The 12,815-nt window shown below is 43.7% G+C and overlaps 1 protein-coding gene across 2 annotated transcripts in view; it reads right to left on the minus strand.

Moving 5' to 3' along the window:
• TMEM169 (transmembrane protein 169) overlaps positions 1–12,815 on the minus strand; it is a 17,788-nt gene continuing 4,973 nt past the window's right edge. For both annotated transcript variants that reach the window (XM_010336353.3, XM_003925564.3), the window contains exons 2-3: positions 8,680–9,073; positions 1–4,224 (exon numbers count right to left, since the gene is read on the minus strand). In XM_010336353.3, coding sequence (XP_010334655.1) covers positions 3,602–4,224; positions 8,680–8,947 — 891 coding nt within the window. In that variant the 5' untranslated portion in view covers positions 8,948–9,073 and the 3' untranslated portion in view covers positions 1–3,601. The remainder of the gene's footprint in view (positions 4,225–8,679; positions 9,074–12,815) is intronic.

A 12,815-nucleotide genomic window follows, 5' to 3' on the forward strand; every position in this document is an offset into this window, starting at 1 on the left:
TTTTTTTTTTTTTTGAGACGGAGTTTCGCTCTTGTTACCCAGGCTGGAGTGCAATGGCGCGATCTCGACTCACCGCAACCTCCGCCTCCTGGGTTCAGGCAATTCTCCTGCCTCAGCCTCCTGAGTAGCTGGGATTACAGGCGCGTGCCACCATGCCCAGCTGATTAGAAGAGAAATCTTTGATGTTGTCCGCTAATCTTTTTCAACACTGCACCAGTTAAGCTCTGGGTGGCCATTCCAAAACAGCAGAATGAAACTTTCACATCATCTGAAATGAGGTCTTTTAAAGTTTAGAATCTTGTTTTATAGGAAATCATGGGTTTTACTCTCCTTGGATATGAAGTGAAATCAAGGGTGCTACCTAATGTCAATAGACAAGATGGCTTGGAAACATCAGCGTCACCCTGTGGGCCAGATAATGGTTTATCCAGCTCAACACATTATGTCTGCTAAGCAACTGGAAAATATAGTCCTCCTTCTTGATAATCACCATGACGATTAGGTAACTGTGAGCCAAAAGAATTGTTCAAATATGGTATTGAACTCTCCAGTTTCTCCTCTCATGCTCTCTAGGTGTTTGCTGAGAGCAAAGATGAGAATGCTCTGGTTCTGTTTTTCCTTCCTCTAGTCTAGGCTTTTAAATACCTCTGTAGAACCTCTTTGAAATGATTTTAATTTACAAGCCTATTTCTTCCACTAGATGATGAGCCCAACTAGAATGAAGGCCATGGCAACTATCTAGGTGTCTCTCGGGTATGAGCTCATCATCGTCCCACACTCTTCCCTTGTACCGTAGCCACTCGACCTGTGTCATAATCATGACTTTTGGGCTTTTCCTATTGGTTTCCCAACCCTAGAAAAATGGGATAAATGTGGTTGCAAGTTTCTAATGTGGTTTGTGAAAACAGTCTATATAAATAGAATCCCCCCAAATTAATGGAGCATGGAAAGAATGCAGACATAAGGATTCATATTAAGATCATTACATATATATAGGCCAGCCACCATGCTCACACTTTTTCTGCAAGCCATAGCATTCAAAGCAATTTTGAAGATCCTTAAAGACAAAATGAGCAAATGTTAGTCAGACTTTATTTTTATTTTCCTTGTCTTCATTTTAATTGTTAATATCTCTGCAAATGCACCATAGAGCACCAAGGTTAACTTTAAAACTGTTGGGCACCTTTTTTCTTGCAAGCTAATAATAGTTATTTAAAAAAAAAAAAAAGAGTTCCTCTGAAGGTGGAGCTCAGCACCATACATTAGGCAAATGTCCCAGGCTCTCTGTGGGGGAGCATGGCCAGCTCCTCTGGTTTGATTCATTGCAACAGTTTTTTCAACAGCTTTGTTCTTAGACATGAACAAGAAAAGAGCACCAGCTATTCTTATAAGGACCCAAGTCTCCAAATTCTGCTGACCTTTTAGGAGTTGATCTTTTAAAATTAGGACACCCTTAGAAATGATTGTTTTTTGAGTTCAGAGTCTGGATTAATCTGGATTAATCCTGGCCTTCCCTACAGGCCAGGAAGACACAAGTTTCTCAGCACAGCAAAGATCATGTCTGTTGTTAAACTCAGAAAGGTCTGAGGGAGTAAAGGTCTGAGTGAGGTTTTGCCAAACAACAGAAGGTAAAATCTGGCTTCTTCGTCCTTAGGGATACTGATCCCTGTTGGAAGAAACTTTGGCAGATGGAATCCCTCCATTCCTGGTCTTTAGTCTAGGTTAAATATCACCACCCCTGTTCCACCTCCACCACCAGGGCAAAGAGTTATGCAACTATTACACATTGTATTCTCCTGTCCACTATTCCTTTCCAAAAAAAAAAAAAAAAAAAAAAAAAAATCACATGACATTAAGGAAGTTTAACTGTCAAATACGTGAGGTGCTAAAAACTATGTATAGCATATATGAAGTATATGTAGCTAATATCTATATATAAATTCTCTGTGTAAGATTCAGGCCCAAATGAATGAACAAATGAATGAATGAATAAATAAATAAATAAATAAAAATATATTAGCAGTTTGGAGTTCTGAATGTATTTAAATGATCATTGTGAGGCAAAGATTCTGACTTGCCTATCAAAATAACCATTCTTGCCTGTAATCCCAGCACTTTAGGAGGCCGAGGCAGGTGGATTACTTGAGGTCAGAAGTTCAAGACCAGCCGGGGCAACATGGTGAAACCCCATCTCTACTAAAAAAATATGAAAGTTAGCCAGGCACGGTGGCCCATGCCTGTAATCCTAGCTACTCGGCAGGCTGAGGCTAGAGAATCGCCTAAACCCAGGAAGCAAAGCTTGCAGTGAGCCGAGGTAGTGCCACTGCACTCCAGCCTCAGCAAGAGAGTGAGACTCCATCTCAAAAAAACAAAACAAACAACAAATAACTATTCTTCCTTTTTCTCTCCAATTAGTGCCGACCCAATATTTAGCTGAGAACATAGCTACCCAACCAAACAACTACATTTCCAGCCTCTTGCTTGTGAGATCAGGTGATTGAGGTCTTGCCAATGAGACATAAGAAGGATTGAGTGGGACTTCTGGGAAGTCTTCTTGAACAGGAAGGGTGTGTGCTTTCTCTGCCCCTTCCTCTATTTTATCAGAAACATGGATGTGATGGCTGAAGATGTAATCAGGCCTGGGATGTTGCAGATAAAGGTGAGAAGGGTCACATCCTACTAATGGTACAGAAATAAAAGAAGCCTGGGACCTGAATTACTTCATAGGATCCTCGGATGGTCTGCTTCTGGGCTTCTTCTATACAAGAAACAAATACACTTCTTTATTTTTAATTTTAATTTTTTCTTTTTTTGATACAGAGTCTTGCTCTGTCACCAAGCTGGACAATAGCGGCACAATCTCAGCTCACTATAAGCTCCGCCTCCCTGGTTTAAGCAATTCTCCTGCCTCAGACTCCCAAGTAGCTGGGACTATAGGCATGTGCCACCATGCTCAGCTAATTTTTGTACCTTTAGTGGAAATAGGGTTTCACCATATTGGCCAGCACCTTTTGATCAAGAGGTCCTGCCTTGGCCTCCCAAGGTGCTGGGATTATAGGCGTGAGTCACCGCGCCTGGCCAGAAATACACTTCTATCTTGTTTAAACCACTGATATTTTAGGGTTTTAATTTTATGCAGCTAAATCTAAATGATACACATAGATCTTTACCTTCTGCTACACTGTGATAGCCCAGCTTCCTAAATGTCTCACTCCATCCCTATGATCTCAGTGGATGTGGTTACCCCTGAAGTTCCTTATTCTCCCTGACACATTTAGTCACATACTCCCCTCAGTTCCGGGCACCAGTAACATCTTTAGGCTCCCAAAAATGACATAGAGCAGAGTTCCTTGTCCTAGATACATGGTGATTTTAGGGCAGGGAATCAAGAAGAGTTTATCCATTGGATGAACCGCTTTGGTGCAATTGCTTTTCCATTCCCTGCCCTTCTGGAACCCTCAAGATGGTAAAACTGATCGGTATGGACTACAGTTTCCCAGAAGAACTGGGGAGAGTAGGGGGTAATTTAAAGAAAGAATCTGCTGGAATTGTAAGATTATATATAGGATACTGGAGCCAGAGCAGGAAGTAAGTTGGGAGTTTAGACCGCGGAGGTTTCCACTTCTTGGATGGGATCCTTGTTGGAGAGAGTGCTTGAGATATTGTCGGATTCAAGTAGCTCCACAATGCTGTAGGGAGAACAGTCCTCCAGACCCAGCTTGCTGCAGAGCCAGCCACAGAAGCCTTTCTCCATGTCCCGGGCAGCTTGCCACCATGCTCCCCAGGACCACGAGAGCTGGACCACAGCGGCATAGAGGCCCAGGGAAGAAGCCATGGCCATGATGAGCACTGGATAGAAGAGAATGAGGCAGGGGCAATACGAGATCTTGTGCCAGAAGGTCCTCTCCTCATTATACACGAGGAATATGTTGTACCAGGTGATGGTGCCGTAGTAGAAAGAGACAACGAAAGAGAGGATGAAGACCACAGGCAGGCAGACCAGCGTCCAGAGGACCACATGGGGACCACGGTCGGCTCCCATCTGGCAGGCCATTCTTCCTTCAGGCGTCACTTCCCTTGATGACTCTTTAGGCTTGGTCAGTTCCTGCAGCTCCTTCTCTGTCAGTGTGACATGGATGTCTACCATCTGACCCTTTTTCTTCCCTCGTGTGATGGTCCCAGTTAAGGTGACATAGCGGCTGTCCAGAGGCAGGTTCCACATATCTGCAGGGTACAAAGAAGGTGAGAGTCAAGATCGGAAGAGTGGGCATTGCATCTCTGTGTCGCACCCCCGAGGCTGGGGATGAGGACAAGAGTAGCATTTTTTAGAGCATTGGTGCAGTCCTGAGTCGGTGATTCAATGGTGGACTGAGTAGGTCTCCCTAGAGAGGGCGATTACTGGCGTTATTGCTCCCACATGAACTCTCACTCCTTGTTCCTGGGTCCTGATAAAATTGTGAGGCTGGTTAAGCTTGTTTTTCATGTATCTCTACACTTTTTGGGGCCTCAATCTTGGCACAATCTCTGTGGCATTGAGGAGTGTGAAGAACTTTGCTACAGCCATGATGTAAATGATGATCCTATTTCTAGGAAACAAGTGCTGTGAAGATACTGCTCATGTGTGTCAGCTACTGTGTCAAGATTGCACGTGTATGTGCTGGGCTGATGGACGGCCACCACCTTCCCTTCTCACGCCTGGTTCTGTGCTTCCCAAGAGGGAGCCAGGCACATGCCTGATCCAGCCCTCACATCCAGAGGCTGCACACATAATACAAACATGCATGACATATATGCCACAAACATATGCCCTCTCACATACTACACACACACACACACAAGCCATCTCCCACATGCTTGCCACAAACACACACTACACTATCCCCTACACACACCACACACCATACACATCACATACACATACCACACACACACTCCATACACACACCACATACACCAAACACCATGCATAACACGTACACACCACACACACATCCCCCACGCACACATACCACATACAACACATACATACATGTATCATATACAAAACACACACCCATACATACCACACATACATGCACCACACATACCACACACACTCCACACACACATATACATATCACATATACCACACATACATACACCACACATGCACACAAATGCTTCCCCCCACACGTCACATATACACACTACACATACCCACCCACATGCCATATGCACACACCACATATGTACACATCCTACACACACACCACATACCCATACATACCACACCACACATACCACACCCATACACACATCACACACATACCACACACACATACATACACCATATACTCCCCCATACCGTACCACCCACACTCACCCACACACACACCACACATTACATGCACATATCGTACAACACACAAAAACAGCCCACACACTCACATATACACCACACCAACACTGCATAGCACATACCACACATACACACACACATACACACAACACACCCACATAGAACCAAATAGCCATCTTCTGGCCACCCTAGAAGTGTGGGTGGGGATGGGAAAGTACAGGCTTTAGGCAGGTATAGCCCTTGGGCCCTGTGGCCTCCTTGCCCGACGCTGAGAGGTAAGATGAAGCCACTTAAAGAGCAGAGCCCTGGATAGTGGCAGGGACTCTGCTTACCCAGAAAAAAGGAATGTGCAGTCCCCAAACCCCATCTTTTCAGTCTTCATCTCAGTAAACACCACCACCAACTATCCTCCCCATCGCTCCTGTCAATCACCCAGAAGTCATCATTGATTCCTCTCTTTCCCCCACTTCCCGCCTCTGATCAATCAGCAAGTTCAGATTGCATCCTGAATGCAGCTTCCCTTCTCCAGCTATCTCCTGCTATCACCTGAACTTCTCCATTAGTGCTACTGTGGCTGCAGGGACACAATCATTTCCCATCAGCATCCGGTCTTCACCCTTGTAATCCACTCTTCACAGAGAAGCCAGAGTGATCTTTTACAAATATAAATGAGATGATGTCTCTCTGCGTAAAAGTCCTCCGCTGACTTCCTCTTTCACTTGGAACAAATCCCAAACTCTTCACCGAGACCTGCAAGGGCCACCACAATCCAGCCCCTGCCTACGTTCCTGTCCTCTTCTCACCATCCTCCCTCTTATTCTCTACACTTGCTGCACTGAAATAACGCCTTTCTATAAACCAGCCAAAGCTGCTCTCGCCTCAGGGGCTTTGCCCTTGCTCTGGGTGACAGAGAAAGACTCTGTCTCTAGATAAATAAAAGACAATAATATTGCAAGAAGAAATGTATCACCTGCTCTAAAAGCTCTGCCCTAGAACTTTTCAGGGTGGCTCCCTCATGTCATTTGGCTCAGTTCAAACGTCACCTCCTCAGAGAACCCTTTGACAACATGCAATCTCTCCCCCACCACCTTCCAGCCTCCACCAGTACTCATCTTCCCATCAGCGTGGTTTTGTCATCTCTGGAACTCGTACCACTACCTGAAAGTATCTCTTATTTGTTGACTTGTTCACTGTCTGTCTTTCCCTGCAGGTCAACTGCAGGAGAGCAGGGAAACTGCTTATCTTGTTCACTGTGAGCGAATGTCTTACACATCTATCCATCTACACAAATAGATTGCCTCATCTCTCTACAGCTGCACCATAATCACAATAATTATTATTTTTTTGAGATGGAGTCTTGCTCTGTCACCCAGGCTGGAGTGCAGTGACGGGATTTCAGCTTGCTGCAACCTCCATGTCCCAGGTTGAAGTGATTCTCCTGCCTTGACCTTTCAAGTAGCTGGGACCTCAGGCACACCCCATCACAGCCGGCTGATTTTTGTATTTTTAGTAGAGATGGCATTTCACCATGTTGGCCAGTCTCAAACTCCTGTTGTTGGTGTCAAACTCCTGACCCCAAGTGATCTGCCTGCCTGGGCCTCCCAAAGTGCTGGGATTATGGGTGTGAGCCACCATGCCCAGCCTGCAAAATAATTCTTAATACAAACACATCACAGTTTCTTAATACAGACATATTTCTTAATACAAAGACAAAATAATTCTTTCTTTTTGAGACGGAGTTTCGCCCTTGTTACCCAGGCTGGAGTGCAATGGCGTGATCTCGGCTCACCGCAACCTCTGCCTCCTGGGTTCAGGCAATTCTCCTGCCTCAGCCTCCTGAGTAGCTGGGATTACAGGCACATGCCACCATGCCCAGCTAGTTTTTTTGTATTTTTAGTAGAGACGGGGTTTCACCATGTTGATCAGGATGGTCTTAATCTCTTGACCTCGTGATCCACCCGCCACAGCCTCCCAAAGTGCTGGGATTACAGGCTTGAGCCACCGCGCCCGGCCACAAAATAATTCTTAATACAAACACATTATAGTTTCTTAATACAAACATATTTCGTAATACAAACACAAAATAATTCCTAATACACACAATACTTGTTTTGCAACAGGTATTCTTTTTTTTTTTTTTTTTTTTTTTTTTGAGACGGAGTTTCGCTCTTGTTACCCAGGCTGGAGTGCAATGGCGCGATCTCGGCTCACCGCAACCTCCGCCTCCTGGGTTCAGGCAATTCTCCTGCCTCAGCCTCCTGCGTAGCTGGGATTACAGGCACGAGCCACCATGCCCAGCTAATTTTTTGTATTTTTAGTAGAGACGGGGTTTCACCATGTTGACCAGGATGGTCTCGATCTCTTGACCTTGTGATCCACCCGTCTCGGCCTCCCAAAGTGCTGGGATTACAGGCTTGAGCCACCGCGCCTGGCGCAACAGGTATTCTTATACATGCCTCCTTATACCAGGATAACATGGGCATAAGTTTCATGGGGTAGATACTGAAAATTTCTGGGTCATGGAGTACGCATGTTTTAAATTGTGAATTTTACTAAATATTTAATAAATGTTGACAAATTTCTTCCACAAGGTAGTTGAAGCAGCTTCCACCTCCATTAAGGTGTATGAAGTATATCCATTTGCTCATATTGGTGTAATCATATTTTACCCAAGTTTTGGCAAGCCTGCATGTGAAGGAATACTATATCTCATTGTCGTCGTAAGTTCCATCTTTTTATTCATATGAAAGTCAACAATTATTGTTTATTTTGCATACATTAAGTTGTTAGCATAGTCTGCTTGTGTTACCAATTTTTGTGTATAAATCAGCCTCTTCCATTACATTAGGAATTCTGAAAGGGTGGAGATTTCTGTATCATCTAGAAAAGAACATAATAGGTGCTCAGTAAATACTGATCATTTGTTAAACGAAGACTGTAATATTGCACCAGGAACAGTGTCTCAGGCCTATAATCTCAGCACTTTGGGAGGCTGATGACTTGAGGTCAAGAGTTCAAGACCAGCCTGGCCAAATACAAAAATTAGCTGGGTATGGTGGCGTGCCTGTAGTCCCAGCTACTCGAGAGGCTGAGGCAGGAGAATCACTTGAACCCAGGAGATGGAAGTTGCAGTGAGCTGCGATCACGCCACTGCACTCCAGCCTGGGTGACAGAGCAAGACTCTGTCTCAATTAAATAAATAAGTAAATGGCGATGATATTGCAAGAAGAAATGTATTACCAAGAAGAAATAGGTCAGTAAGCATATGCCTGTCTGTTCTGGAAGATCCTCTTTTGGTTTCCTTCCCATGGCTTTAAACAAGTGGCCCTAGAGAGACTCACCATCATCCACTGGATAGTCTAGGAAATCGTCTCCCTCCTCCTCTTTAGGCCGATCTCCACCTTCTGATTCCCCGGGTTCGTCATCTGTTTTCTCATTGTCTGAGCGGTAGACGATGATTGATTCTGGGCGAGACTCTTTCCTCTTCTTTTTCCTGCGCCCCATTGTGGATTCCCCATCAAGGGCCAGGGCAGCAGCCACAGCCTTCCTGAGAGGACCCTGGTGGGGGCTTGGGAGCTGGCCCTGGCCTTCTGCTACTGGCTCTTCCATCCCAGCCCTGACATCTACCTATGCCTTATAAAGAGTTGGACTTGTTTGAGCAGCCACACAGTTCACACATCACAGAGCTTCTTCCCAGACGAGGCTATGCAAAGATGTCCCAAGGATGCATTGCACCTGAAAGATAGGAAAGCAAAGCAAATGAGGTGACATGGACAGGAATGTGGGAAAGGATCCTCAACTTGGCAGAAGCCTGCCTCTCCTTTTACTTCTCGCAACACTTTATTTTGGGAGTGCAATAGAAATCTCTTATAAGAATAGATAGTGGGCCGGGCGCGGTGGCTCAAGCCTGTAATCCCAGCACTTTGGGAGGCCGAGGCGGGTGGATCACGAGGTCGAGAGATCGAGACCATCCTGGTTAACATGGTGAAACCCCGTCTCTACTAAAAATACAAAACATTAGCTGGGCATGGTGGCGCGTGCCTGTAATCCTAGCTACTCAGGAGGCTGAGGCAGGAGAATTGCCTGAACCCAGGAGGCGGAGGTTGCGGTGAGCCGAGATGGCGCCATTGCACTCCAGCCTGGGTAACAAGAGCGAAACTCTGTCTCAAAAAAAAAAAAGAAAAAAGAATAGATAGTGAATAAACTTTTGCTACAATAATATTTTTGTCATTTATACAAACATACAGTATTAGGCAAAACCCATGTGAAGGAATACTATATCTCATTGGTGTCATAATTTGCATTTTCCTTATTCATATGAAAGTCAACAATTACTGTTTATTTTACATACATTAGTTAACATAGTCTGCTTGTGTTACCAGTTTCCATATATAAATCAGCCTCTAGTTGGAGCGTTTAGAGTATAAGAAGTTGGCTGTGGAAGCCTTACCAGCAGATGAGAGTTAAGAACCATACGTAGGCTGGAAATGGTGGCTCAAGGCTGTAATCCCAGCACTTTGAGAGGCCAGGGCAGGTGGATCACCTGAGGTCAGGCGTTCGAGACCAGCCTGGCCAACATGGTGAAACCCCATCTCTACTAAAAATACAAAAAAAAAAAAAAAAAAAAAAAAAAAATTAGCTGGCTGTGGCTGTGGGTTCCTATAATCCCAGCTACTTGGGAGGCTGGGGCAGGAGAACAGCTTGAACCTGAGAGGCAGAGGTTGCAGTGAGCTGAAATTGCTCTCTCAAAAATAAAATAAAGGGCCAGGCACAGCGGCGCATGCCTGTAATTCCAGCACTTTGGGAGACTGAGGCAGGAGGATCATGAGGTCGAGAGATCGAGACAATCCTGGCCAACATGGTGAAACCCTGTCTCTACTAAAAATACAAAAATTAGCTGGACGTGGTAGTGCATGCCTGTAATCCCACGTACTCGGGAGGCTGAGGCAGGAGAATCGCTTGAACCAGGGAGGTGGAGGTTGCAGTGAGCCGAGATTATGCCATTATACTTTAGCCTGGTGACAGAGCAAGACTCCATCTCAAAAAACTAACAATTAATTAATTAATTAAAATAAAATAAAATAAAGATAATTAAGCCAAATTAAAAAATAGAAGTCAAGGTTGGTAGCTGCAGTGAACAGCTGATGGTTTTTGGTTTTTGAGTTTTGTTGTTTGCTGTCTAAAACCCTATTTCTCCTTCATTTGATGACAGATCCACTCATTTTGGTGAAAAACAGTCTTGAAAGTGCCTGATGTGATCACAGTGACCAGTTCACCATTCTTATTCTCCTTGTCACATCAGAGCTGTTGATTCCACTAATTTCCAAATCTTTCTTGAACCTTCCCTCACCTCCTTATTCTACTCTCATTCTCTTTTACTGCTCAAACCTTCCTTCTGTCTCTTTTGCTCCCTTATCTGCCTTCTCCAGCCCATAATTGCCAGTGTTTTCTAGGCCCAGTTCTTATTTCATTGCCCTCCGTTCTCAACAGCACATTCTGTTCCTCTTGTGAAATATACAGCCTTCCTGCCCTCAGCTGTAGGACCACTTTCTGTGCCAAGAACATCCAAATCTAGATCTCAAGATTGTATCTCCAGTAGTCTGGTGGATATTTTCCAATTGAATTCTCATCATTTTAGCAAAGCATGTTCAAACCAAACTCATCTTTATTTACAGCAGACAACCTCTCAGTGTTACCAAGAGGACAGGATTAGGGGAAAGGAAAGGAAAAAGGGATGAAGAAGGAAACTTCACAACATTTATGGAGTTTACTGATTGTGTAATTTGGTAGGTTTTGTGTTAATTGATTACATAGATAATATATATAATAAAATTATATATTAAAATTATATATATTATCTCACTTAATTACACATTCAAAAATATTTATCTATTCATTTATTTTTAGAGACGGGATCTTTCTATGTTGCCCAGGCTTAACTTGAACTCCTAGGCTCAAGCAGTCCTCCCACCTCAGCCTCCCGAATAGCTGGGTCTACAGTCATGTACCACTGTGCCCAGCTTCAGTAAATATTTATTAGGCAATAGTATGTGCCGGATATTGCACAGTTGTTCTAGGTACAATTTTTTTTTTTTTTTTTTTTTTTTGCGACAGAGTCTCTCTTGGTCACCCAGGCTGGAGTGCAGTTGCACAATCTCAGCTCACTGCAACCTCTGCCTCCCAGGTTCAAATGATTTTCATGCCTCAGCCTCCTGAGTAGCTGGGACTACAGGTATGCGCCCCACCTGCCCGACTAATTTTTGTATTTTTAGTAGAGACAAGGTTTCACCATGTTGGCCAGGCTAGTCTCGAACTTCTGACCTCAAGTGATCCGTCTGCCTCAGCCTCCCAAAGTGCTTGGATTATAGGTGTGAGCCACTGTGTCCAGCCTAGGTACAACAATTTTATGAAGCGAGTATTATTTTGTGTAAGAGGACATTTGGACTTAGTAATAGTAACAACTGAAACTTATTGGATGTTAATTGTGTGCCAAGTGCTGCTCTAAGTACTTTACAATAATCATATTGTTCAATATTCACAGCAAACCAATGAAGTAGGTACTTTTATTATTCCCATTGAGAGGAGAACACATACAAGCTTACATACAAGCATACAAGAATACTTAATAGTTTACATAGCTATTAAGTTTCAGTGGGGCTGAAACTCACACCCAGGTTTGCTAATTTGAAAACCCATGTTATTTTCACTGTGCCATACTACCTGCCAACATTTACCCAAAGATCTATAACTTAAATTTCTTTAATGTTCTTTGATGAACTAATTTCCTATATCAAGGATGTATTCCCATATACCTAATAATAATCCGTTTCTAAGTCCTGCTAGTCATGCCTATGAAATCTTTTTGTTAATTTGTTAATTTGAGTTTCTACTACCACCATATGCCAGAATACAGCCTTCGTATTACTTCCTATAAACTGGAAGACAGTCTGAAATGGAAGACATTCCTCTACCATTTTTACCATATTAATGGTGATTAATAAACAAAACAAAACAATATTTTTATTTCTTCTTGCCATTACTGACTAAAATATATCTGATGACCTGTCTGATATTTGAGCCTCTCGATATTTGTGCCCCATGCTAGGATTCAGTGGCAATTTTCCCGCTTCCCTTTCCCACATGACTGCTCAACGCATCTTCTTATGTCGGTTTCCTCATCTTTGTCACGCTTCTCCATCTCTTTCAAGTCTGGCTCAAGACAGACTCACTCACTCACATCCCCTTCTGTGACTACCCCATACCCCATGTCCTCTCCTCCCACCGCAAACCTATTGTTACAGGAGTTATGTTGATAATTCAATTAATGGCCCAGTGTAAAATGCCTAATATGTGAGTGATACTTCATAAATACTAGTTTCTATTCCCTTTCTTTTGCCTTCTTCTATTTGTAATTTAATAGCATTTGTCATCTGAACCATACTCTTAATACTTAATTATGTGGCATTTCATATCACTG

The sequence above is a fragment of the Saimiri boliviensis genome, chromosome 5 (genome assembly GCF_048565385.1).
Source record: "Saimiri boliviensis isolate mSaiBol1 chromosome 5, mSaiBol1.pri, whole genome shotgun sequence".
Classification (NCBI taxonomy): Eukaryota; Metazoa; Chordata; class Mammalia; order Primates; family Cebidae; genus Saimiri; species Saimiri boliviensis.